The sequence below is a fragment of the Suillus plorans genome, assembly GCF_016647745.1.
Source record: "Suillus plorans strain S12 chromosome Unknown HD556scaffold_98, whole genome shotgun sequence".
Lineage (NCBI taxonomy): Eukaryota > Fungi > Basidiomycota > Agaricomycetes > Boletales > Suillaceae > Suillus > Suillus plorans.
The window spans coordinates 62411-88082 of record NW_024537482.1 but is presented as its reverse complement, the minus strand read 5'-3'; the positions used below and the strand labels follow the sequence as shown (position 1 = coordinate 88082).

General features: G+C 48.2%; 8 protein-coding genes and 1 non-coding gene across 9 annotated transcripts; 4 read left to right on the top strand and 5 right to left on the bottom strand.

Moving 5' to 3' along the window:
* Nucleotides 1–12: 12 nt before the first annotated feature.
* Nucleotides 13–2635, bottom strand: HD556DRAFT_1417328 (uncharacterized protein). The gene has a single exon (XM_041304367.1). It carries the CDS (start codon nucleotides 2380–2382, stop codon nucleotides 244–246), a length of 2139 nt encoding a protein of 712 aa, XP_041153556.1. The 5' UTR covers nucleotides 2383–2635; the 3' UTR covers nucleotides 13–243.
* A 2030-nt stretch (nucleotides 2636–4665) lies between these two features.
* HD556DRAFT_1067918 (uncharacterized protein) lies at nucleotides 4666–6693 on the bottom strand. Its single transcript, XM_041296056.1, has 3 exons — nucleotides 6518–6693; nucleotides 5776–6441; nucleotides 4666–5721 (listed from the first exon to the last, which is right to left on the bottom strand). The coding sequence occupies exons 1-3, from the start codon at nucleotides 6602–6604 to the stop codon at nucleotides 4924–4926; spliced, it is 1551 nt and encodes a 516-aa protein (XP_041153555.1). The 5' UTR covers nucleotides 6605–6693; the 3' UTR covers nucleotides 4666–4923.
* A 2025-nt stretch (nucleotides 6694–8718) lies between these two features.
* Nucleotides 8719–10005, bottom strand: HD556DRAFT_1248749 (uncharacterized protein; the record flags this gene model as incomplete). Its single annotated transcript, XM_041298793.1, has 5 exons — nucleotides 8719–9205; nucleotides 9253–9347; nucleotides 9407–9648; nucleotides 9698–9821; nucleotides 9880–10005. 5 exons carry the CDS (start codon nucleotides 10003–10005, stop codon nucleotides 8719–8721), a joined length of 1074 nt encoding a protein of 357 aa, XP_041153554.1.
* A 123-nt stretch (nucleotides 10006–10128) lies between these two features.
* HD556DRAFT_1417304 (uncharacterized protein) lies at nucleotides 10129–11071 on the top strand. Its single transcript, XM_041304366.1, has 5 exons — nucleotides 10129–10262; nucleotides 10312–10365; nucleotides 10415–10530; nucleotides 10582–10757; nucleotides 10806–11071. The coding sequence occupies exons 1-4, from the start codon at nucleotides 10244–10246 to the stop codon at nucleotides 10747–10749; spliced, it is 357 nt and encodes a 118-aa protein (XP_041153553.1). The 5' UTR covers nucleotides 10129–10243; the 3' UTR covers nucleotides 10750–10757; nucleotides 10806–11071.
* A 328-nt stretch (nucleotides 11072–11399) lies between these two features.
* HD556DRAFT_1067907 (uncharacterized protein) lies at nucleotides 11400–12037 on the top strand. The gene is made up of 4 exons (XM_041296055.1): nucleotides 11400–11444; nucleotides 11501–11628; nucleotides 11719–11870; nucleotides 11930–12037. Exons 2-4 carry the CDS (start codon nucleotides 11555–11557, stop codon nucleotides 11941–11943), a joined length of 240 nt encoding a protein of 79 aa, XP_041153552.1. The 5' UTR covers nucleotides 11400–11444; nucleotides 11501–11554; the 3' UTR covers nucleotides 11944–12037.
* Nucleotides 11557–11663, top strand: HD556DRAFT_t120. Its single transcript has one exon. It is a non-coding gene; the product is annotated as a tRNA-Leu (tRNA).
* Nucleotides 12038–12270: 233 nt separating the features above from the next.
* On the bottom strand, nucleotides 12271–14338 carry HD556DRAFT_1417301 (uncharacterized protein). Its single transcript, XM_041304365.1, has 13 exons — nucleotides 14320–14338; nucleotides 14106–14164; nucleotides 14040–14068; nucleotides 13860–14000; nucleotides 13730–13804; nucleotides 13633–13677; nucleotides 13518–13571; nucleotides 13398–13460; nucleotides 13162–13341; nucleotides 12933–13107; nucleotides 12653–12880; nucleotides 12364–12600; nucleotides 12271–12308 (listed from the first exon to the last, which is right to left on the bottom strand). The coding sequence occupies exons 4-13, from the start codon at nucleotides 13863–13865 to the stop codon at nucleotides 12295–12297; spliced, it is 1077 nt and encodes a 358-aa protein (XP_041153551.1). The 5' UTR covers nucleotides 13866–14000; nucleotides 14040–14068; nucleotides 14106–14164; nucleotides 14320–14338; the 3' UTR covers nucleotides 12271–12294.
* A 115-nt stretch (nucleotides 14339–14453) lies between these two features.
* On the top strand, nucleotides 14454–16240 carry HD556DRAFT_1531193 (uncharacterized protein). The gene is made up of 3 exons (XM_041309488.1): nucleotides 14454–14611; nucleotides 14678–15328; nucleotides 15382–16240. The coding sequence occupies exons 1-3, from the start codon at nucleotides 14516–14518 to the stop codon at nucleotides 16177–16179; spliced, it is 1545 nt and encodes a 514-aa protein (XP_041153550.1). The 5' UTR covers nucleotides 14454–14515; the 3' UTR covers nucleotides 16180–16240.
* Nucleotides 16241–20614: 4374 nt separating this feature from the next.
* On the bottom strand, nucleotides 20615–23805 carry HD556DRAFT_1450057 (uncharacterized protein; the record flags this gene model as incomplete). Its single annotated transcript, XM_041307710.1, has 13 exons — nucleotides 20615–20885; nucleotides 22112–22272; nucleotides 22328–22385; nucleotides 22442–22673; nucleotides 22730–22739; nucleotides 23163–23194; nucleotides 23249–23262; nucleotides 23321–23349; nucleotides 23405–23443; nucleotides 23498–23512; nucleotides 23565–23584; nucleotides 23635–23667; nucleotides 23733–23805. The coding sequence occupies 13 exons, from the start codon at nucleotides 23803–23805 to the stop codon at nucleotides 20615–20617; spliced, it is 987 nt and encodes a 328-aa protein (XP_041153549.1).
* Between the last annotated feature and the right edge of the window lie 1867 nt (nucleotides 23806–25672).

Sequence of the window (25672 nt, the reverse complement as noted above, 5' to 3'; positions counted from 1 at the left end):
GCTGCGCCCCTAACTCGGCTTGAGAGTATCATGCGTTTGTCGAGTCTTAGCCGCGCTCAGACCCGCGAGAATATTAACAAGAAACGTTCTGCAGTGAATCCTCAATACTATGTTGCTATAACACTAAATAGCGTCGGTAGAGTACATAATAAATTAATAAAGGAAAGTGGAAAGTTCTAGCAAAACACTAAACAGCGTCAGTGAAGTCCGAAATAAAGGACAGTGAAAGGTTCCAAAACAACCTCATCCAAGCGCGACCCATCCACACAACTCCATTTTTTCACTGATCTCCGTCGGCATCCTCAGCACGCTCTCCTTATGCAGCTCATTGATATCACATTTCTCCGAACACAACACAAACCGCCCAAGCCCTCCCTCTCGTCCGGCGAATATACACACAGTCGGCGGTCGTTGCGCACGGAAATAGTACATCGTCGACGAGCACGTGTCGATGAGCGTATAGATGTGTCCCGCATCGGGTCCACTATCCGCTAGTTTGGCATAGTCGTATTGTCTGAACGAACCTCCCCGGTCTAAGCCTCGTTCCGGAATCGAGAACTGTGATCCGCTCGGCGTGAAATACATTCTTGGGAAGTGTCCTCTGGCGGCGCCACCGTACAAGTGGCTCTCTACCTCTTTGATGCTCACGACCCCTTTCACTCCGATGAGCCATGGTTGTGCGCTGACGATACGCCCAGATTGACTGAAAACGAACAGCCGAGGGGAAACAATGAGGAGCACCAATCCGATTATGGTGAGCGCGATGCCTCCTACCCGGTTGATCATAAGAATAGCTAGCCCGATGATAAGAGTTGGCCACGAGAGGTACGGAATGAAGCCGATGATGGTTCTCCTCAATGAATCTGTGGTCACAAACGCAACCTCCGGGAAATCTTTCCATCTGATGGCTGCCGACCGACACCCGTCAATTACAAGAGCTCCATTGTCCGTAACACCAGCGACCTGGATCTCCGGTAGAATATCCCAAAGGTTGGCACGGTAGATATCATCGTCAGAGTACCAACACGCTGTCTTGGTGATGGTCGAGGGCAGCATGGATACCATGCGCTCAGCGATACGGTCATTGTCGTTGGCCATCGAAAGCCTCACAAGAGCGCGCAAATCGTCCTCCGAGCGGTTTGGCTGAATCCGATGCTCAAAAAAGCCCATCAGCGCATACACACGCTCGGCCTTGTACGCCCCACTCAGGACGGTGACAGACTTCTCGGAGTCATCTATCATATCCAGCTTTGGCGGAGGAGGAGTAATACCTGGTGCTAGAGCTGCCGTACCGCGCCGCCATATAGCTGATTTCAACAGCGTCAAGCGCTCCAACCTCTCAAGTGGATCCTTCCCGCTGTACGCGTTGACGATAGCTTGTTCGATGTCGTAGTTTGTATAGGCCAGGTTGGCCAGCTCAAACAACGACAATGGTGTGACTGCTTCCCGATCTCGGAACTTGTAACAAAGGCTAGAGCTCAGGAGGGCTTCGGGCATAGTCCATACCCGTTCGCCCCAGCCTTTCCAACACTCCTTCTCCCCAGACGCAGATTTACCGAGCATGATCAAAGTTACAGCTGCTCCACGGTAGACGTCCGCCATGCAGTACAAATCCCGATTCTTCTCTGACGGCGTCTCTCCTACACACTCCAAGTCGAGCCAATACGCATCGTATTTTTGTTCGAGCACCGCTGCACGAACTTCCTCTATGAACTGATCTTTTTCTACCTCCTGATCTGGGCCTCGAGTGAAGGCATCAACGGCGCGATAAGAGATGGCGATGAATTTTGTATGGATGATGGTATCGCGATCTGCACATGAGGCCCACTCATTACAGATCGGGTCGCGGATAATAAGAACTCGAGGATAAAGGGTATGTGTAGGGATATCCATCTCGCCCTCTTCGATAATGCGCGAAGAATGCTCCATAGGCGAACGAGCTGCCCATAGCTGACCCTGGAACCCGCGGACATATGGTTTGTAGTATCCAGTGTTATACAGGTCCGTGTCCTCCCCGGTGTCATCCGCCAAGTCGATGGGGGCGAAAAGCTGTGCTAGCAGCCAGATGACTGACCAGAGGAGCTTCAACGTAAACAACAACCATATGCCTATCCATTTAAGAATGATCCACCCTCGTATGGGGGAATTGGCTAGCAGCCATATGGCGATTTTGCTTGCTTGATTGGTGTGGTTGCTGATGGGGACTTCGGATTTACCGAAGGGAGAGACGGCTTGCACGACGAGCTTTCGACATATCCCAGTAGTAGGGCTGACATATCGCTGCTCTAAACCGTGCGTTTTTGGATTACCCAGGTCATCGTAGCAAGTGATGGTCACGGCTTCGTTTTGCGTGACTGGGAGCTGCCCGGGCCAGAGTCGCATCTTGGCTAATCCTGTTGAAATCGTCAAATGAGGATGAGAAATCTGCACGATTTTCGAGACTTACGGTGAGCAGAGGAACACGAGCGGGGGGATGTTACTTGGCATTACTTCATAGGGACACCAGTACCTTTATATTACGCTTATGCGTGCCATAGCTTTAGACGCCCGTACTTAGTACGGTTCAATGTCAGGAGCTTAGCTGATCCATCCCTCTCATTGGACGATTCGATAAGGTTTGCCCTGCAGGGAAACACTTCGTGCACAGCCAAAATTATCAAACCCCGTCGCTTATGCTGAAGGTTTAGAAAGAGCTTACGAACGTACGTGCTATATAACCTGTTATAGCCCCTTACAAAGCATAATACATCATGCATCTGATGCGGCATCAACGATCATTTGGGGTTGCGCAAAGATGATCACGGAAGTTTACGGTAGCGATGCATTCTGATGGCTATCGTGACGGAGGTTGTGAACTCGTACCTGATCTGTGGGTAAAACAATTAAACGATTCAAATGTCTCTGAACGTCACGCTTTGACGGAGGTAGAAAACTGGCCTTTGGCAGAAAGACGTTGCGCCTGGTGATTCAAGACCCATCTGCTACAAGAACGGCACCTCGATGAGGTGCTCGACAGATGCCTAAAGAGCGCTTGGCGCCTAGTGTCATTGAAAGTTCTGCAAGGGCTTCTAGGTCAGAATTTCAGCGCAGCTTAGAAATGCTAACGGTGATGCAGCACTGATGCTGACTGTAAATTACTGTGGCACTTATAAGAACGGCCGCATTGAGTGCATACGTAATGACTTGAATTAGAAATTCTACTTCGTGAGTAAAAATAACTAAACTTTGGTGCGGTGTGCTAACCTGTGCTGGCTTAATCTTTGAAACTATAGTTATCATAGTAATGATGATCATCGTAGGTCCTGAATGAACTCTATCATTATCTCCAGCTGAAGCAGATGAATCGAGTGGCAAACATCCTTTAGGTCAAGCTACATAGCATCATCGCGTAATGACACGGCGATTGATCGCACCTGAGGCCTTGAGGTCGTGGAGCTTCCAGCCATAAACAGGTCAAAGATACTTTGGCGGTGATACCCTCACGCAGGCGGAGGTACAAATCAAGGGACTCTTGCCAAGATATTCTACGTGGTACATCCGTGGGTTATGATTTTGTTATCGTTGTTCTAACGGGCTTTCATAGTACTGACGATCTTGCAGTTCTTCGCCAGACGTACATATCTTCCTCCGAGCTTCAGTACATCATCAAACTCAGCGGCCGGCTGGCAATTACTTCCTGTCCCCAACGTGGTTGATCACACTTCTATTTCCAAGTGCCTACAACTTTCGAGGAATAAAGCCCACGCGTGGTTCAAGCTCAACTTCCATTCTTTCGAACAGGTTTCTTTATCGGAGGAATTGTCCTCTGCGCATACATTTGTTGCCGATGAGGATCTCCGTTCGTGGAAAGCTGATGAAAACTCGGCCGTGATCATCCCGATACCATCAACTCATCGAAGATGGAATAGGCGACTCTCTTGCACTTCCTGCAGGAACGACGATCACGCCCGTCAAGTCTTCTGGGTTCCCTTCATTAACAGGACGACCATGATCAGGCTCAGATCTTCTGGAGTCTACGCATCTTGTGTTGACAGCTCTTAATTGCCTTACCGATGATGCAACGTTGTATCATAATTGAATGGTCTTGCAATGCTATCTATCTCTCCCGCCCGAACATCATTTCCATTGATACAGAGTCAGTTACCAATGCTTTGGCACGAGCTGAGAGGTCGTTTTGGGGATGCGATTTCAGTGGCATCATGGCCCTGGAAGTTGGCAGCTTGGCTTGAGTATTTTTCTACCAGGCCCAAGCAAGGGTTTTCAGGCCCGACGCATCAGTAATGTAATGCCACTGTCACTGGTGTTACGCTGCCTGCAGGTCGGATCACTTGAAAGCGTCCTACACGGTGTGCGGAAGAGCATGATATCTGACAAACACAATTCACCCAGTGCTTTCGAGGGAAAATAAATTCTAGATGTCTCCGGTCTCGTTCATTGCCGTCTGGCATTGATACTGGAGGGTGTACAAAGTATACAAATTACGAGACCTGCAAGCATACTCCGGCGAAGTCGCGGTTCTGAGGCATTTGGACTGGCAATCTCTGTCGGAAGAACGTCCTGCCCAATATATGCTACTAGTCAAATCAGCGGAGATCTCGACGGTTAGTACGTACGGTGATTCACTGAGTTCTGATGAATATTGTGAGCAGAGGATTCTGTTATTGCACGACGACCGTCTGTATTCGCTTGAGTGAAAAGTCGGACCAAAAAATAGTTCCACGACCAGATGGCGAAATTTGGCATCGACAGGGAAACATTAATTATAAGTGGTAGTCTGGAAGTATGTGGGATTATTGGCCTCGAGAGTTATACTCTATGGCAACACATGCTTGAAACATAGTCTCCCATAGTCAGATTTTTAGGCCTTGGTCGAATGAAGATGGTATCCTCCACCAATGATCTCCATAAGTACTTAGCTAATCATCAACTAGTTGATACCACACCGCTCTGTAAGTCAGACTGGACGTCGATGACCTCAAGTCTGTCAATAGAGCTCGGTGATCTGCAGAGCATATAAATCCTATCCTTGTCGATCCACAAAATCCTCAACTGTGAAAAATCGAACTTTCTGTTCGAAAATACGACTTGGACGTAAGGCAGGGATGTTGTCAAGCTCTCTTCAAATTTGTCGAATGTATCGGCAGTTATGTATGCCGTGGACGGCTCTTTCACCACTCGTCCTAGACCCCGCCTGTTTGTCACAGCTAGCGGGCTAAAGTCCAATAGTTGGAATATAAATGTCGAGTCGCGCATGTCGACAGGGAGTGTGTGCAAGACTCGGTTTCCGTTGATGTGAATTTTGAGATGAAATGGGTACCGAAAGATACGAGTATTTGAGGGGCCCCAATGTTGCCATGGTATTGGAATTGCTGCTGCCGTTTCATTAAGGTCGAAGAAAATCCTCGTGGAAATGATGAAGATTTGAGTACTAAATGCCACAGTAAGGCATATGAGTCGATGTGTAGGGTCTGAGGTGCACATCGTCGCTTGGGCTTGCATATGCAGCTGTGAGCCATACCCAATATCGTCTATCAGAGGAAGGCACCATAACTTCAATGGGATGGGCATCAGGAAGCACGCCAGCAATTCCGGCGGCTGGGACATGTCCTCAATTGAATAGAGATTCAAGTTATCGGTTATGACCAGCAATCGATTGTTCCCGAGGAAACAAAAATCAACTGGGTCGACGGATCCGTTGGGTATTGCATCGCTGATGATGCTCTAAATTCAGAATCAACCGTCAAGTCTTTCAACTATTTTAAAACTAAAGCTCACACTGGATGTTGTCGAGTACTTCCAGTCCCAAATCTGCAGCTGCCACACCTTGTCCAATGAAGTCCGATTTTCATTGTTCAAGCGATGCGACAAAGCGATATGCCTCCCAAAACCTTTGAGCCTTACGAATGTCATACCAAAGGAGTTTTCCGAGTCGTCCGACAGAAATAGTTTCTCTCCAGCAGCCTGAGGGTGAACACCATCACCATCTAGGGCTCCAAGGTTAATATAGACTGTCTTGTGATCCACGGCATAGGCGACAGCGATTAGGTTTTGTGCTGGGTCCATAAACACATCAAGGTTGTGTGAGTGTGGAGCCGAACACAACGTTCCTGGGAGCCAGTTTCGCCGGATTGACTGTTGCGAGGGCTTTGAAAGTACCGGAAAGATCATGGCCGTATCTCTTGGTGCATTCCAGAAGCAGAAATGCCCACCAGCAACAATCTTGTCTCGAGATCCCCGGGACCTTGTTATGGGGACCATTTTTAAAGGGTGGGTGTCAACCTTGAACCATGCGTGAGCTTTGTCTCTCAAAAGCTGCAGACGCTTAGAAATAGGTATGCTATGATCCGTGTTGGAGCCTGAGATCAACCGTTGTCCACCTATTTCAACGATATACTGAAGTTCGGAGGAGGACAAGTACGTCTGGCGAAGGGTCCTACATACCTGCAAGAGGATCGTCAGAACATCAGTCTATCTAGATTATAGAACAACGATAACATGAATGACAGTGGCGACCCACAGATGTACACCGAAGAATATCTCGGTAAGGAAGGAAACTCAGAATGTAAGACAGGAGTTCTTCAGCAAGAGACAGGAATCGCTTCATCTCGTTGTACTAGTAGTAGTAACACTTGAAGTTTGAAGGCGCGTGTGCCAACTTGAAGTGTCCTAGCCTACAATTACATAATATCGTCCCTAACGGTGCAACTCCACAACCACTCAGACGCTCGTCTCAAGCTATTCGTACTGATCTCCGAACAACAAGGTTCACCCGAGTGTGTGTTTCAGGTAATGAATGTCCCGTTTGAATGAGGCTGACTGCTCGGACCGTCCCAGGCCTACCTGCCCATCTCTCAAGTCTACTAAATATTGTTGTTGAACTCGGACGTCCGTTGTATGGCACATAGTGTGAGTGAAACCCGGTTTCTCCAGATCCCATCAGCATAAGTTCTTTTGCTACCGCATATGTTGGGTCTGTGCTGGAGTGTCCTCGTCAATATAACCTTGTCCATTTCCCAGCTGGCGCCTCTCCTTCGCTTCCAAGTTGGTCTGGACTCTGCACCCACCATTGGATAACGGTAACACAATTCAGCGAACGATCAAGATCTCTTGAAAGACACAACTGTCTTCCATCCAATGGGTTTGTGTATGCTTTGGATTCCAGGATTTTGCGGTTGGTTTTTGAATTTGACTGTCGTCCTTCATTGCACACTCACATCGAAGGGTCTCCTGGCTGGCACATCTCACTCACCCTGGACCTACATACGATGTGCGCTGCTGATGCTATTCGCTTTACCTGCTTGAAAATGCATGACAACGAACACTATCAACGCCTGCCTTTGTCTCGATACCCTTCGCTGTGGACAACAATCATGCATCGTCCGATAATAGTAGTGTGAGGAGCCTTATCGGACGTATTGTTTTCACCCCATATTCTTGAATAACTCGGGAAGGCCATATCAAATGTCGAGTAAATCCTCCAGAGCAAGCAACACTGTGACGAATGAGAAGTACCTGCCATCCTCTCATACCCAAAATGATAATGGTGAATTTTGTATATGCTCGCCATAGGAAAGTTTTACTCTTCAATCTGCCGACGGTTTCTGAACAAGGCTCTAACCAGTTCCAAATCTGCAGCTGCCACGCCTTGCGCTTTGACGAAGTACGCTGCAAAGCGATATACCTCCCCATAGCTTTGAGCTGCACACCCCTGAATCCATGTGGTCCTCGTATCCGGGAAGCTCCTACAGGAACAACGTCGGTCCAACAGCTTGGGGGTGAAAACTATCATCATCCAGAGCTCTAAGGTTGAGGAAGAGTCTCGTGATCAACATAGACGACGACGATCAGGTTTTGTGCTGTGTCCATGAACGCACAGAGCTTGGTTGAGTTGGGAACTGTACACAATGTTCCTGGAAGCCAGTTACACTTGATTGGTTGTTGTGAGGGCTTTTGGAGTATTGTGATGATCGTAACCGTGTCATCTAAGGTAAATATGTCCATCGGCTATGAGACTGAAGCTCGAGGACATGTATGTCTGGCGAAGGGCCCTACATACCTGCACGAGTGACGAGGATTGTCAGGATAGAATTCCACGTTAACATCAACATATATAGAAACTGGGTTGCGGCTCACAGATAGAATATCCCGCTACTAGGGAAGGAAGCGCAGAATGTAGAAGTGGAGTTCCTCAGCCAGAGAGGAAACCCTCTCGTGTTGGGCTTCATTTCGCCCGAATTTTCGTGGTCCACTGTATAAGTCTATACCAGTACCGGGTGAATATGGACTCCTCTCTCATGACTGAGTCGAAAGTGGATTTATTTGGCTTTGAGATGAACAGATGATCACGTGGGTCGCGACGAACTGAAAATTTGAAATTGAAATTCTAACCTACCTATGATTTCCCAAATGATAAATTGGTCACTCATATCGGGATGACAGACACATTTGGCTTGCCAACCCACATAATCAATGAAGCCTAATTGTAGCAGACTTCATGTCTACGCAGATCAATGACATTAAAACGTGCATTATTCCAATCTCGATGCAATGAACGGATAAGCAACCAATGTCAGTCCGTCTGTATCCGCGTGTCTATGTCAACCAAAATTCATGCAGTGGGGTATTATAAAGTGCGATGAAATAAAATGACCGCCCAGAGAAATGCGGTATGCGAATGCAACAACCTCTCTCCCCGTCAACAGTGATACCCGCACTGCCTTACGACAAGAACGCCATCGCGAACACCACACCAACAAGTCCAGCGCCAAGCGATACACCCATGGTGGCAGCACCACCAGTTTTAGCCGGTGATGCGGCGGAATTGGTGCCGCTCGCTGTTGACTTTGCTCCACTTGCACCTGAACTCGCGGCCGCGCCTGATGGCGTCGGCAGACCCGTGTACAGTGACGTGCTTGTGTACGTCACGCAGTTCGAGCTCGGAGCAGGTGTGGCGGTGTAAGGTACGGTGGTGATCGGACCAAGAGATTCGGCGGGTTGGTAATAGGTCGAGGTAGCGCCGTTGGTAGTGTAGACACCGACGGGGGACATGTCGTCACCATCGCAGACCTCGAAAACACCCTTCTGTGCGTTGTTGGGTGCGTTGTATGCGCACCCAAGACGGTCATAGATATTTTGGCAGAGGGCCTGTTGGTTCTGGCCGGCGGGATCGCAGATTTTCATACAGAAACCGTCGCCACCCATGAAGCTAAAAGGGAAATGAGACACGTGGACAAGAGGCTGGGAAAAACGCACTTTGTCCAGTCAATAACCTGTTGGTAAGAAGCGTTGTTACCACCGTTGCTGGGGAACGCGTTAGAGTACATGAGACCGCCAAGAGGGTTACCGCGCTGCAAGTCACGTTGAGACTTCACCCGTGGGAGGTGTCACACAGTAATTTCTAGCTCACCAGATCAGCACCGTGAGGGTCCAACTCGCCTCCGTAATCATTAGCAGCGATGTTGACCTGGGTTTGGTCAATGAAACCAGCAATTTGGATGTAGTTGGGGGTCTTGATGAGCTGTACGCCTTGGAGAGCACCGGCGGGGATGAGACGAGTACCGTGTCCTGGCTTTGTGCACCAGGCGACTTCCTGACCTTCGGTGTCACCGATGGTGGAGTTGGGCTGTGGGGGAGCCCAGAGGCAGAAGTCTATATGATTTCAGAAACCGTGAATAAATTAAAAGACGGCGAAACTGACCGTCTATGTGGTTCACGAACGAAGTTTGACACAAGGAATTCTGGTTCTCAGTTGTGGAGTTGCAAATATTGTAACCAGTTTGAGGACCGCGAAGAGCAGCGGTATTATAGTCGACTTGGTAAGGCTAATATACGATGAGTACCATTCTATTGCGCGCCGCTGCATGCTACAAGCACACTCACGATACCAGATGGGTAGGCATAGTGCTTATCAACGAGAGGAGTGGGGTCAGCAGGGTCAGGCTGAGCGTGGACAAAGGTAATAGCCGCAACAGCAAGGAGGGCAGATGAAAGAGCGGACGGAGACATGGTCTGGCCGGTAATGATCAAGGACTAATTTAGGTGACGAGCGCTAGAGAGACAAAGAGAGTTGAGATTTTTTGATGCGGTCACATTCTCCTCAAATAGGTTTCGGCTATTCCCCGAGGTGCACTGACCACCCCACCACGTGATAATAACACGTCGCGTTTAAACCCCGACGCGACTACGTTTAAAGATCGATAACCCTCAAATCAATCAACAAAATTCACCCCTCATCCTAACCATCATGGCAAAATCAGCAACAGGTCAGTTCAACGCGTCTTTTAGTTTAAACATCCACTCATCGTCGTAAAGAATCAACCACAAAGGCTGCAACAAAACGCGCTAACACCAAGACCTCCAAGGCTGGTTCGTCGTCCCTTTATATTTTTTCTTCATCGTACTCACTTTGTCACAGACAAGGAGGACAAACCAAAGCGCGCACCAAGTGCATACAACCTCTTCGTACAAGCTCATATGAAAGAGTGGAAGGAGGCACATCCCGGCGCACCCATCAAAGAAGCCATGTCCGAGGTGCGTATATGCGCATATATGCGTCCATTTCATGTCTGATACATCTCCAAGATCGCAGCAATGTGGCGGGAAGCACCTGAGAACCCAAATCGTGGCAAGGAGCCAAAGCCTAGAAAGCCAAAGGCTGCGGCTGGTGCACCTAAAGCCAGCCGCAAGAAGAAGCAAACCCCACCACCATCAAGTGACGCCGAGAATACCGGTGACGTCAGCGACGATTAGTGCATCATGTATGTTTGCTTCTTCTTTCACGCCGTTGTCTTGACTGACGTCTGCAGTCTTTTGCTTCCCTTCCGTTGCTCCTGACATTATATTTCTCCGTAATCATTCAGTTCACTGTACTCTTTCGCATCCTCCTCGAGTTATAGAGCCGTGTGTATGCTACAATGCAGCTATTTATTCAGATAGACGTGGCCGAATACACATAGCCCCTCTACCGTCATACCTGATCATACCGTTCGAAAGTCTGGCCATATCTGTCTGTCCACGTGATGGCAATTGATGCACCACCTCCGATTAATCTTGCCCTTCGGCGTCTCCCCTCACAACAAGGTCTGGACTTCCTGGTTACGCGTTTGTGCCGGTCAGGCATTCTATCAAGCCTGAGGCCTGAGGGACCTACGTCTCCGATGACAATCCCAACGATGGATGATATCGGTTAATATTGTAACTCGTGCAACTTTCCAGTGCTACAAGCAGCCCACTTCACGGTGAATGTCAGCTCCTTACGTGCACGCCGACCGTAGTGTTCTTCGTGGATGCAATGATAAAGCTCAAGCAATTTGACGAATGTGAGTACTGCCCAAACATGTGTCAAAGACGTTCACTCGTTTATAAGTGTCGACTTTGTCTAACTACTCGTGTTTTGCAAGCCTGTCACGCGCCAGCTTGGGTTGTCCCCCTTCTTCCCCTACACAGTTGAGAAAAATGGACTGAATATAATTCGGTCGCGCGTTAACTGTCTTCCAACGAGATTATAGGCAACGTCTTGGACCAGTATGGCTGGCAAGTCGCGGACTAGTGAACCATGGCAAGATGGCCGAGCGGTCTATGGCGTGTGACTCAAGCGAAAGCTTGCCTGATAGCAGGTTTCTCATCCTCGTAAGAGGGCGTGGGTTCAAATCCCACTCTTGTCATAATTTTTGAAGGAAGGCTTATCTTTAATTTTGTTGCTTATGTATCTTTGTCCAGGATCTACTCGACCAATTGCAAGTCAAGGTCGAACAAGAACAACGTGCTTAGACAAGGAGTGCGTAAGATGAAATTTGGATCGCTTTTAGGTCGTGGATCTCTACTTGAACTGGAACTCATGCTCACCGTCTCAAGTCTCCAGCCTGATTACTGTAAGTGACCATACGCTGATTTCGATCCCAAATTCTAAAAGTCAGTGTGCCTTAATTAGACGCAGTGTGGTAGGCACAGTACACCCACTATTGTCTACTACAATACGCCTGGCATGTCAGCAATGTTTGCGTGGCCAGTCTCGTTGTGTTCTATCAACTTGCATGATCTCTGAATCGATCAATCCAAGATCAATCCTTCTCGCCCGAAAGTATGCGAACTAGAGTTGTATATTTACATCCCAGTGTACCACCCAGTCTCGCTAGATACTCAGTGAACTCGTGCAAATGTGAAATTCATATATTTCGGTATTTCCTACTGTCAGTAATGTACATCCTTCTTCCCATCGACATACAGGTGCAAGTAAATTTTGTATACATGATGATATTAACAAGGGTCTTGGCAGGCACATCCGCAGCTCAACGTTCAACGCTGACCGTCTACAAGAATATGTCAGACAAGACCGACAAGCAACATGTCTAAACGGGTACTCACAAGCCTTGGTCTCGAACTTGCCAATACCGACGATGATGTTTTGAGGCTCCTGGGCCTTGCCAGAGAGGTAGTTCTCAATGATGCTCTTGGTGCCACTTGCATAACGAGCCTGAGCATCGAGGGTGGTGCCAGAGTAATGGGGTACCATGCCGTTACCGCCGCCAAGGGTGTTCTTAGCCGTGCGCAAGACGTGGTCTTTGGGTGCGGGCTGGACGTTCCAAACATCACCAGCATAACCTGTTGCCATGTAAGCTCAATGTGCAGATATCAGGTGGTGGGGGTCACGAACCGTTCAGGTGACCACTTGCAAGGGCAGCAGCTACGGCGTCCTTGTCGCAGATGGCACCGCGAGCGGTGTTGACGAGCCATGCACCTTTCTTGAAGTGTTTGAGAAGATCAGCGTTGACGAGGCCGAGTGTACCCTCGTGCAGAGGGCAGTTGACGGTGATGACGTCGCACTGCGAGACAAAGTCCTTGAGGTCCTCGACGCGACGAGCGTTGACGGCCTTAGCAGCAGCTGTAATTACATGAATAAAGCTGTACAAAACCGAAGATAGTGTGGTACAAACCTTCAGGCAAGGGAGCGTAGTCGAAGTAGAGGAGCTCCTTGCAGTCGAAGGGCATCAGACGCTGGAGGACACGGTAGCCGATACGACCAGCACCAATGGTGCCAACGACTTTGCCCTCAAGATCGAAGGCATTTCGAGCAATGTCAGAGACCATCCAGTCTCCGCGCTCGATCATCTGAGAATGGCGAGCAATTAACAGAGGGAAACGCGCGCCAGTGGGTCATCATACCTCGTGTGCTGGAACAAAGTTCCTGACGAGAAGGAGGATAGACATCACGACATGCTCGGCGACGGAGACGACATTGGATCCTGAGACCTCTAGGACCTGAATACCATTTTTGACAGCGGCGTTGAGGTCAATGTGGTCAGAGCCAACACCAGCGGTGACACAGAGCTTAAGCTTCTTGGCCTATCAGAAGTATGAATGAACCGTTCATATCGACGATAGCTCAACGATCATCATACCTTCGCGACCAAGTCAGCAGTGAGGTACCCAGGGTGGAATGGAGTCGTGATCAAGATCTCAGCCTAAGAAAGAGAGTAAGTACACGCGGATATATGTACAGTAGTGGGGCTTGGACGCACATCAGCGATGTGCTTCTGGAAGTCGCTGTCAGCGCCCTCTTTTGAGTCCGAAACCTACACAAATGAGTAGATTAAGTGACTGCGTAAGCATGCCGACAGAAACTTCGACACATACGATGTACTCGTGGCCTTGAGACTCGAGCCACTTGCGGATACCAAGCTATATGGAAAGCATGAGTAAGTCTGTCGAAGATATTCTCAACGAGACAAACCTGGTTCTCCACAGTACCAAGGAGACGGGGCTCGCTCGTAGCAGCATTACCGCCCTTGTACAGGATAGCTAAGATCTATAAGCGCAAGCGCATCAGATCTTGTAATCGAAGACAGAAGGTTCATCACTACCTTCATGACTGAGTTTATGAGGACTGAAGGAAGATGTGTAGTTAGGAGAGTGGGTAGAAGAATGAGTCCCTGTGTCGACGAAAGTCCAGGATCTTTATAGGGGGAGTCCGGGGTGTGAGCGGTCCTACTACAATCGGAAAACAGACGGTGTGTGGGCCTATCGTCTCCTACCGCTCCGAGTCTCTGTGCACATCATGGCCTTCCGGTTTGAGGGCTCCCTGATCCGTCAATATAGCAAATCCCATCGGCGCCCTGATGAGAATCCTGTGTGCCCCCCGGTCGTGCCCATTGGCCAAAAATAACACAAGTACTGATCTCCGGAAGAAAGCGCGGTAGCCTACGGTAGCTAATTGGGGATCGGAAGAAACCGGTGCACTAAGCCAAGCGCCGGACGAGTCCGAGTTCAGCAGCAGGTGGGATCGGACGTTCAAACGGGACAAGTACTCCGGGAGCTACCTGACACACGCACTCGGGTGAACGTTTGAACCTTGTTGTTCAGAGATCTCGATCAGTACGAATAGCTGTAGGCGAGTGTCTGAGTGCAAGTTGTGGAGTTGCACCTTATGTAATTGCAGGCTGGCACATGCGCAACTAGTAGTTGCTTATTTCAGTGTTCAAACGTTCACCTTCAAGTGTTAGTAGTATCATATATCGAAATGAAGCCCCAAACAGGATTCCTGTCTCTTGCCGAAGAACTCCTGTCTTACATTCTGAGTTTCCTTCCTCACCGAGATATTCTTCGGTGTACATCTGTGGGTCGCCATCTTTCATGTTCTCGTTGTTCTAGATTCTAAATCGTTTTGATAATCCTCTTGCAGGTATGTAGGACCCTTCGCCAGACGTACTTGTCCTCCTCCGAACTTCAGTACATCGTTGAAATAAATGGACAACAGTTGCTCGTTATCTCCAACCCGGACAATAGCATACCTATTTCCAAGCGTCTGCAGCGTTTGAGAGACGAAGCTCACGCATGGTTCAAGGTTGACACCCGCCCTTTCCTTAAAATGGTCCCCGTAACAAGGACAGCGCTATTGCGAGAAATCATTGTTGCTGGTGGGTATTTCTGCTCGTGGGACCGACTAGGAGATACGGCCATGATCTTTCCAGTACATCCAAAGCCCTCACAGCAGTCAATCCGGCGAAACTGGCTCCCAGGAACGTTGTGTTCGGTTCCACACTCACGCAAATTTGATGTGTTTATGGACCCAGCACAAAACCTAATCGCTGTCGCTTATGCCGCTGATCACAATACAGTCTATATTAACCTTGGGGCCCTGGATGGTGATGGTGTTCACCCTGAGGCTGCTGGAGAGACACTGTTTCTGTCGGACGACTCGCGCTCTGTAACGAGAAAAACAAGGCTCAAAGGTTTTGGGAGGCATATCGCATTGTCGCGTCGCTTGAACGATGAAAATAATTCGGTGTGGCAGCTGCACATTTGGGACTGGAAATACTCGACAACATCCAGTGTGAGCTTTGGTTTGAAAGAGTTAAAAGAGTTGATGGCTGATTCTGAATTTAGAGCATCCTCAGCGGTGCAGTACTCGACCGACCCGGCCCAATTGAATTTTGTTTCCTCGGGAACAATCGATTGCTGGTTATAGCCGATAACTTGAATCTCTATTCAATTGAGAACATGTCCCAAACACCTGAATTTCTGGCGTGTTTTCTGATACCCATCCCATCGATGCTACTACAGTGCCTTCCTATGATAGATGATATTGGGTATGACTCACAGCTACATATGCAAGCCCAAGCGACGATGTGCACCTCAGACCCCACACATCGACTCATATGCCTTATTACGCGTTGTGCTCGAGATAATCTAGCCTTGATCATTTCCACGAGGATTTTCTTCGACCTCGACGAAATGGCAGCAGCAATGCCAATACCATGGGAACATTGGGGCCCCTCAAATACTCGTATCCTTCAGCGACCATCTCATTCCACAATCAACGGAAACCGAGTCTTGCAGACACTCCATGTCGGCGCGCACAACCGGCAGTTTATATTACAACTATTGGACTTTAGCCCACTAGCTGCGACAAACGCGCGGGGTCTAGGACGAGTGGTGAAAGAGCCGTCCACGACATGTATCATTGTCGATAGAATTGGCACACGTGGAGAGAGCTTGACAACTTCCCTGCCTTACGTTCAAGTCGCATTTTCGCACAGAAAGTTCGGTGCTCATGCACTGTTGAGGGACATTTGGATCGACAAAGATAGGATTTATATGCTCTCCAGATCAAGATCTATTGACAGACTTGAGGTCATCGACGTCCGGTCCGACTTACCGAGCGATGTGGTGTCAACTGGTTGATGATTAGCTAGGTACTTATGGAGACCACTGGTCAAGGATACCATCTTCATTCGACCAAGGCCTAAAATACTAAATCCTTCTTTGTTGTTACGAGTAGGCCAAAAAATTTAAACTGCACTGTTAAAATGTCTCACGTACAGCTTGACTTCTAGGTATATCATGCCGTTGATAGGCTTGAATCTCACTGAGGAATATACACAATCCCAAGACGGTGCTTCTCTGATCTCCAATTTCACGTTGAGACCGGATGAACTAGAATTTGCTGTTGCGAGAGCTGCTGCACAACTCATGTGGCTAGGTAAGGGACACGTTTGAAGTTTTTGAGCATCGCCCTGTTCTCGCTCACTCCGTGTCACATGCTTAGCGGGACAAATGGGCGTAGCCAATGGAGGAATTGACCCTAGCAATGGAACAGCCTATGTTAACGAGGAGTTCATTGCTCTACGCCTCAATGTAAGTGGACTGCACAGATGCTGATTTTCAATGACTGATGGAGCATTGTAGATTAACCTTCTTCCTGTGAGTTCGTGGTGGTATCTATGCGTTGACTATTTATCGAGAATGGCTCTAGTTGGCTTTCGCGGCGTCTGCATCTGTGACAGTGTTGGAACTGGCGCTACATATGACCCGAGTATTCCATGCATCGCACGACAGTCAGGCTGCTATCCCAAACATAGGCGTGCTGCAACTCTTGTGGTTAGGTCATCGTCCAGCCTCTGTCAATGAAGTCCTGGAAGATGTGCAACATCCAACAGAGGCCAATCTGCGGCGAGCAGGTATGATAAATGTTTGTTTTTCGAACACCATGCTCGACGAAGGAGAGTTTGGGACCTCAACTGCTAGTGATGGTCTCTCTTGTAGTACCGTCGTGATGAGGAGATGTGATTTGAATTTGAAAATAGTAGGCTGTTGTTCATTTATACTGTATGTTTTGTATTTCCCTGGTGCGGAGGTCTGTTATGGTTGTTTTTATTTTTGGTATCGTTTCTCAATTTTGATGCTTCGATGACGACTACTAGGTGTGTCGCAGATATCATTATCATATGGATGACACTGACTTGCTTTTTATTGACTGTCATCGAGTTTTATTTTTTTACACATGTCTAACTGGTAGACGCATTCGAGCTTCAAGATTTTCACGCGCGGCCCATCCGTCTGTCCCTCAAATTCCCTTTGTCCATTGCAAATGACATGCGCTCCGATCTGGGTGCTAGGCTCATATACATGCTGAGACATCCTAACTTGAGCGCGCAATAGTAGTTAGGATGCACGCTGGTTTACGCCTCTTCTCAGCTACTTATCATCAGGTTTCAAGTTGGTATGTAGATGAGTTTTTGTTCTGAACTTCTCAAGTCTCCATCCTTCCTCATCTTACCTGCTCGTCGTCTTGTTAGTGTTTCAAAAGTGTTTGTCACTATCGCTCTCCCATCCCTTACTGAACTCCTCATGATCAGCCCACCTACTAATGGTAGGTCCGACTGCACCTCCTCCTGACTTGTACAGCGTCTGTAGAGTCTGTGGCCTGGCGTACTAGGGTCTTGTGACCTATAGTATCTGCGGCTATGGGTCGCCGGAGCAGAAAACGCTATGCTGATTTGAGCTATGTTATTATTGTTCTGGTATATATATAGCAATCAAAGAAGCTTTGAATCGAGAAGCAGGAGTGCCTCGATTGGTGCGCCAGCGTGAGCCCTTGGCAACCATTTAATGTGGTTGCATACGCAGCGCACAGCGGAAATTGCTTTCGGCTTACTGTCCACGACGAACGGTATGAGAAGTTGATGCATGGGATGCAACGGCTTTCGCGTGTGTAGAGAAGTCTGAGATGTTTCGTTGAACGGCGCAAATATTCAATTTGGTTTCAGATCTAGGCGATGAGGAGGTACTCTAGAAGGGTGAGTCAACATCGCGAAATAATCAGGCGTGTTCTCTGGTCCGTTCAATTCAGCGTGCTCCGCTTCTTTTAAGCTGTCCGAACTAAAATAAGACTCTGCGGATTCTCGTCAGTCGTAATGTGAACACATTGACACGAATGTCTCCTAGTTCTGGAGTAGCAATGAATCTGTCGTATCGCCAAAAGTTATCTGATACTGACTTGCATTTTGAAGACCAACAACAAAGCGGACATCGCCATAGTAAGGAGACACCTGTTCATGGCAGGGTGATACTTAACCGTGTCTAACTATACACAGTACATTTTGTAAGTTTGTCTCGGAGCCACCAACATGAAGCTTTACGAAGCTTAACAGGCACGATGCCTCACTGGTTCTAAAGATCGGGATCTCTCTTGTGATCTCGATGCTACTGGAAATGTTTTTCTCAGGCTTCCAAGAATAGCACTACCATCGGAAAAATCACCAAATTAGGATATTCCAATAATCTCACTATTCACACATACCTCCCTGGCTCTACTGCTGCACCAGAGCTTTCCTCTTGCTCACTCATGTATATAAGTAGTAGAATGGCATGTACATACATAAAATGATACAATAGACCGCTTTTTTCATTGTCTGAGAGCTTGTACAGCAGTCTACAGTGCTGACTACAATATGTGCATCCCAGGACTAAAACATATTCGCTTTTTTGCCCCTTTAGCAGGGAAGCAATTCTGGCTGTATATATCATATATTAGAGTGTTAATGAATATATTACACCGCTTGTTTGAGCCTCTGTAGTGTCCTACATCAGTAGATATGTTAAATTCATGAAAACCTCTCAAAAAAACATAAACCAGTTCGCATTTTTTAGTGTTTAGGTATATAGGCTGGTGAATATTATTTCTAACATCTCTTTACTAGTATATACATTATATCAAGAGTATAGGTCAGTAGGATCAGTCCCTAGGGTGATATGTATTGTCATCTTCCTGGTACTAGTGCTGCCGTGGTCCGGTTCCGAACCGTGGTTCGAACCTGACCAATGGTCAGGTTCGTCCATGGTTTGGTCCACGGTTCTCCATTTTGGCCGGACCGAACCGAAATGAGGTTCACGGTTCGTTGGTCCTGGGGAGGTTCGGTCATGGGTTCAGACCTTCCCGAACCGTTCTGAACCGCGAACCGAAACTTCGTCGACGAGGCTGGTGACTTCCCTTCCGCACTCATGGGTACTTCGACTTCTACATAGGATCATCGACATCTGAACTAACTTCCAATTCTGTCCGGACACTCGCATTTCATGCTCCCGGTTGTCCAATCAAGCTCAAGGTACCAATTAACCATCAATCAAGCTAATAAACTAACCGATATATAACTTTGATATATTTTCCAGTATAACAGGAGGTTCTATTCATTGAGGACCGGCTACAACACTGTGCAGGCCAGCACCCATCGCTACCAGCGCACAACCCATCACACGCTACGCCACCTGCGCCTATGTTAATGCCTGCCACCTCACCACATCCCCTCTCACTTGCTTGCTGTTCTTGCTGGCTGGCTTTTGCTGGCTCGCTCGCCGTGTCTCACTCACCCACTGTCTCTCACTCACTGTCTTGCACGACTGCTGACTGCTCTCGCCCACTGTCTCTCACCCTCTGTCTCTCGCCCGTTGTCTCTCACCCCGCTGTCTCTCACTCGAGAAGGTGACGGCAACATCTGAGAATGGAGGCGCGACTCAAACTGTACGTACCTCTCTCGTTGTCCTGAATGTCTTCCTTCGCTGACAACGGTAATGGCGCTAGTTTTACCATCGCTTAACTCTTGTATTTTATTCACCTCCATCCGTAATTGCCAAGCTGACTGTCTGTTAGACTATGTCCCTTGCACGACACCACTCAACATGACCATTCTCTCGACGGCCAACCCGAGCTACCCATCCACCCACTCGACCTCACCAGCGAGCCATCTGGCTGTCTCCTCGCTGGCTGCTCTTGCCCGCTGTCTCTTGCCCGCTGTCTCTTGCCCGCTGTCTCTCACCCCGCTGTCTCTCACCCCGCCTTCTCTCACCCACCCGCTGTCTGCTCTCGGCCAAACAACGTGATCCTCTGTCTAAGCGTCCAGCGTGCACCCTTCATTGCCAAGAACTGCACTGTCCTCATTTCCTACTTTCATGTTCCTCACAGCGTCTGGGGACAATGATACTGTGCATACTGCCCTGTCTTCATCTCCCCAATTTTCCTCTATCTGGTTTCTGCTTGCCAAGTCAAGTTCCATATTCGGAGCGGAGGCAGAGAGTATGTAGCTATGTCATTGGAGTAGCTACTCGATGTGTAAAGTAGTATTTCAATGTTTTTTTTTCGCGCTCACCATTGAAAATTTTCGGGTTCGGTTCGAGTTCGGACCAGAAAAAAACTGAACCGGACCACAGAGAACTGTTCTCTGTGGTCCGGTTCAGGGTTCGAAGATTTTGCAGAACCGGACCATGGTTCAGTTCTCGGTTCTCGTCCAGGACCCTCTGAACCGGACCAAACCAGACCACGGCAGCACTAATGGGACGGCGTTCAATATTCCTGCGCCGGCGGCTTTGCGGCTTCACCAGCCTGAGGCGGTCGACTGAAAAAATCATCCACCTGTGGCAGCACATGACCGCCAGCATTCGATAGCGGGGTTCCAGGAGTCAGTAGAGGTGGAAACTGGTATGGACTCGGGTTTGAGTCGTGGCCTGGGGAACCAAACTGGTATGGATTCGAGTTCGTGTCGTTCATTGGCTGATTTTCTGGAGCACCGCTAGGGCGGCGCTGTGCCCCGTACATTGTTAGGCGAACAAGGGGGCTGTGGGGAATGGGGAAAAGCCAGTGTGAAGCACCCAGAAGCTGGCAAATCCCCAGAATCATAGGGATCTGCACATTTGTAACTAGATACTAATCCGAGTCAATCATGATCATATTCAGACACAATTCAGACATATGGTTTAGGTTCTACTGTTTCTGTGCACCTCTGCAACATCGAGTTTTCCAGTGTTGGATAACAGTCTGAATTGAGGATCTCTCCAGATTCTAACACCTCGGAATCTGTGTCATTTGCTACATCTGTTTAGATACTGTTTACATCGTCTTTTCGTACCCTTTCCAGGTCTGATCAGTTTCTCACTTCCGCAGTGATTCGACCAAGGCCTAAAAATCTGACTGGGAGACTATGTTTCAAGTATGTGTTGCCATAGAGTATAACTCCTGACTCATGCCAATCCCACATACGTCCAGACTACCACTTGTAATTGTTTCCCTGTCGATGCCAAATTTCACCATCTGGTCGTGGAACTCTTTCCTTGGTCCAACTTTTTACTCAAGCGAATACAGACGGTCATACGATCATGCAATAGCAGAATGCTCTGCTCACAATACTTATCAGAATGTAAGCACGCTGGCTTACCTGAGTTTTCATAATCAGTACATATACCATCGCTGATACTGAAACATAAGCTTTCAGTATTTCACCTTTTGGTGTAACAATTATGCACGGGCGTCTAGCTGACCATGTTACACAGAACTCAGTGAATCACCGCACGTACTAACTGTCGAGATCTCCGCTGATTTGACTAACAGGATATATTGGCAGGACGTTCTTCCAACAGAGATTGCCAGTCCAAATGCTCCAGAACCGCGACTTTGCGGGAGTGTGCTTGCAGGTCTCACAGGTCACAGTGCATACATTACTGATGTGTTGCGCCTGAAAACCCTTGCTTGGGCCTGGTGGAAAATGCTCAAGCCAAGCTGCCAAGGTTAAGGCCACGATGCCGCTGAAATTGCATCCCCAAAACGACCTCCCAGCTCGTGCCAAACCATTGGTGACTGTATCAATGGAAATGATGTTCGTGCAGGAGAGATAGATAGCATTGCAAGACCATTCAATTACGATACAACATTGTTGCATCATCGGTAAGGAAATTAACAGCTGTCAACACAAGATGCGTAGACTCTAGAAGATCTGAGCCTGATCATGGTGAGCTCTGTTAATGAGGAGAACACGGAAGACTTGACGGGCGTGATATATGCACACACTCTTGGAAAGCGATTGAGGTCATGCCGGTTGCTGCGTCAGAGTCAGCCACAAGTTCAGCATTATATTCTCGAATGCCAAGGATCAGCCGTGGTCCTAGCACGAACATCTGCACGACCATCAAAATCTCAAACGAGCCAGACAAAGTCTGATCTTCTAGGATCTGTAGAAATGATAGATCGTGGTCACATGTAGAGGTAAGTGAAAGATTGACATACCGTTGATGATGTGGGAGAGAATTCAATAATGAGCTCGAAGCAAGAGACAGCAACAAAGCTATCATGTCCGACCCTTCAGTGGACAAAAGGACAATAATCAGAATATGAACTTACTTCGCAAAGTAAACCACGTGAGTTTTCATCAACACCATAAAAAAGTCCCCGATAATCTCTCCTGCTGAATGTAATCGCAGTTCACGGAAGTGTTTTACCCCAATCCAGACTGCGAGACATAGTGTGAGGACCTCCCAAACAATGAAGATTATCCACAAAACAGAATCCAGAACGGGGGTATCTCCTGTATAGCCAATTGTGCACTGGTAGGTGCCGGAGAGAACGAGTTCCTCTGGTATCCATCAATGAGCCCTGTGCATGTTCGTTTTCATCCATAATTAAGCATACCTCCTGAAGTCTGCATCGTTAACATTAAGACTGTCGCTCCACCAAAAGTGCTGATTGCCAGGAAAGTGACAATGAGAAATATCAGGATCTTTCTGTCTCATTGATACATGGCATGCAGCTGAGTGATGATGATGGCTTGCAGTATGTTTTAGTCATTCCAATATCACTGAGGTCTCACAAGTGCAAAGCTTACCCCACAGCATCGCAAATACCACAAGACCCGTCCAATTAGATATAATGTACATCATCCAACCTGACAAATCCGATCAGTGACCAGTCTCACGTAGCACACACTCCAAACAGACTCACATCTTTGGTAGTATAGTGTGGCAGACATCAGTGGACTGAGAAGTCAGCAAAGAACCACACCCACTGCTACAGAACACCATGATTAGTTTGAGGGGAATGGTAGGCGTTTATACAGAAGACTCACTGTATCTGTCAGCAAGATGGTCGGAATACCGACTGATGCCGTTGGTCAGAAGAAGCAAAGATAGCGAATGAACTAAGGAAACATACTCAGGATATCCAGGCTAATTATGAGAGATAGATGATTAGTACAACACCAATTGTTTAGCCTTCCGAACATACACAGCAACTAGGATTCCAAGGTAGCGCACCTAGGATACTTTCAAGTCAGCACAAAATGGCAGCTCCGACAAACAAGCTACATACACTGAGATACATCACTGTCATTAGGGACCAGCGTTGCCTCTGTAAATAAGTGCATTTTCATGTGTGTTCCTTCTGCCATGAGACTCTACTCACCCAGATGAGTTCAACCTATAAAAAGATTCTTAGCGAGATGGCTGCTCCAGTCATGGCATCGACATACCTCTTGTCCGAATGTGAGTGCTGAAAATACTTGTAAGATATCAGTAATCCTTTAATATTATCGTGCTCACCCCAATCATATGACATTACAACAAAGGCGGCAACTGCAAAACCGTAGCCAAGTTCAGATTGAAACATCAGCTTCAACATCCAACTGCTCTCCACAAACCTCCAAAATAGCTGGAACAACGATATGCATTGATGAACGGCCACAAAGTGGGATCATTTGAGACTATGGTCATATTGTTAGAGAATGGGTGTGGGTGAGAGGTGAACTTGGTATAGCGGTGACATTTGTATTGGAGTTCTACGTCAACACTTACTAGATTTGTCTCGGACTCGTCATCTTACGTAATTCACCTTATAAGCTCGTGTTTCATGTTCGTTCATACCTCAGCAGTTCTTTCTCGGACGCTGAGGTATGTATCACGTTTCTCTTGCCTGCCGCCTTTGTCTTACCTTACTTCGTGTCTAGACCTCACCTTTTAGGTATTGTTAATGTCATAGCAGTTCTTTCTCGGACGCTGAGACCTCACCTTTTAGTTTCAACTCACAGGTTATGAGCCCTGGCTCTTACTGAGCCTTCAGACGAAACTATCAGATCGAACTTCCCTCACGCCCGCTCGCTGCTCGTATAATCTTGCTTTACCTTGTTGTCCTCTCACAACAGTATCGTCATGGGGAAGTACGACCACATTCCCGAACTGTTGGGGTCTGAAAACTACATCGGATGGTCCACCAAGATGCAGTACGCACTCGTGTGCGAAGATCTCTGGTGTCACATCAATACGATAGTCGATCCTGCAGATCTCCTCGGGACACCGTCCACCTTACCTGTTCCTGTTAATCCAGCCAACATCACGGCTGCTGAAAGAACAGAAATGCGTGATTGGCTATTGAATGATATGAAGGCTAAAGACCTCATCACTCGTCGTCTCAGTCCATCCGTCGGCTCTCTCGTGTCACGCTCGCACACAGTCTCAGCTCGCAAGGCGTGGCAAATGCTTGCGGAGCATTTTAATCGAACTGACACCAGCGCCCAGTATCAACTACGTCAACGGCTTGACGCACTTTGAATGAAGGACTCTGCGGACGCGACGAATTACGTCGGATAACACGCTGTTCTCCGTGAAAGACTTAGCGATTCGGGTGCTGCTCTGAGAGAGAGTGACACCATTTACAGTCTACTTATTGGGCTACCTCATACACCCATATGGCAACAGTTCAAGTCAATGCTGGAACAGTGGATGCATGATGAGATCATGACAGCAGTGGCCGGCACAGCCTCCATGTTCACCATCGACAGCTGCGTCTCCCGGATCACTGCTGAAGCCGCGCGCCATGTACATGTGCGTGCCATTCATTTAGCACGTCTCGGCTCTGAGTACGCAAATGTCACCACAGCATCTAATGCGAGCATGTCTAACGTTAACCCCATCACCGGACTCCGCAAACACAGACATAACCCTGAGGGAGTGTTTTGCACGACGCCCGGCTGCAACAAGGGCGACCATGATCACACGCATTGCTACGGGAAAGGTGGAGGTATGGAGGGTCAAGCACCATGGATGCGAAACAAGAAGAAGGACACTACTGTCGCCGCCGTAGTTACATCTGCGCCTCCTTCAACCACTCCCACATCCTCTACTCCTGCGATCGCAGCCGCTGTCATGCAGACCGATCTCACCAGCCTCTATGATGACGTTTCTTTCGCATCCATCACCGAAGTCGTGGATGATGTTTCCTGTGTGGTCTCGCTCCCATTCTCCACCATTCTCAACTCAGGGACTACAGTGACCTTAGTGAAGGATCGCTGCTTCTTCCACACCTACTCTACGGAAGATCCGGTTTCTGTCCACACTGCGAACTATGGGGTGTTAGAGACTACTGGCAGAGGGACGTGCATCGGGTGGATGACTATCGGAAAGCGCCGCCTTCGTGTAAAACTCTCCAACTGCCTTCACGCGCCGAATGCAATGCTCAACCTCCTTTCCGTTTCTTGCATGAACGCGAAAGGATGGGACGTAAACTTCAAGGCCAACATGACGTGTGAACTGGGACACCAGGGTAACATTCTCGGCTCCATCCCTGCTACGGGAAAACTCTATG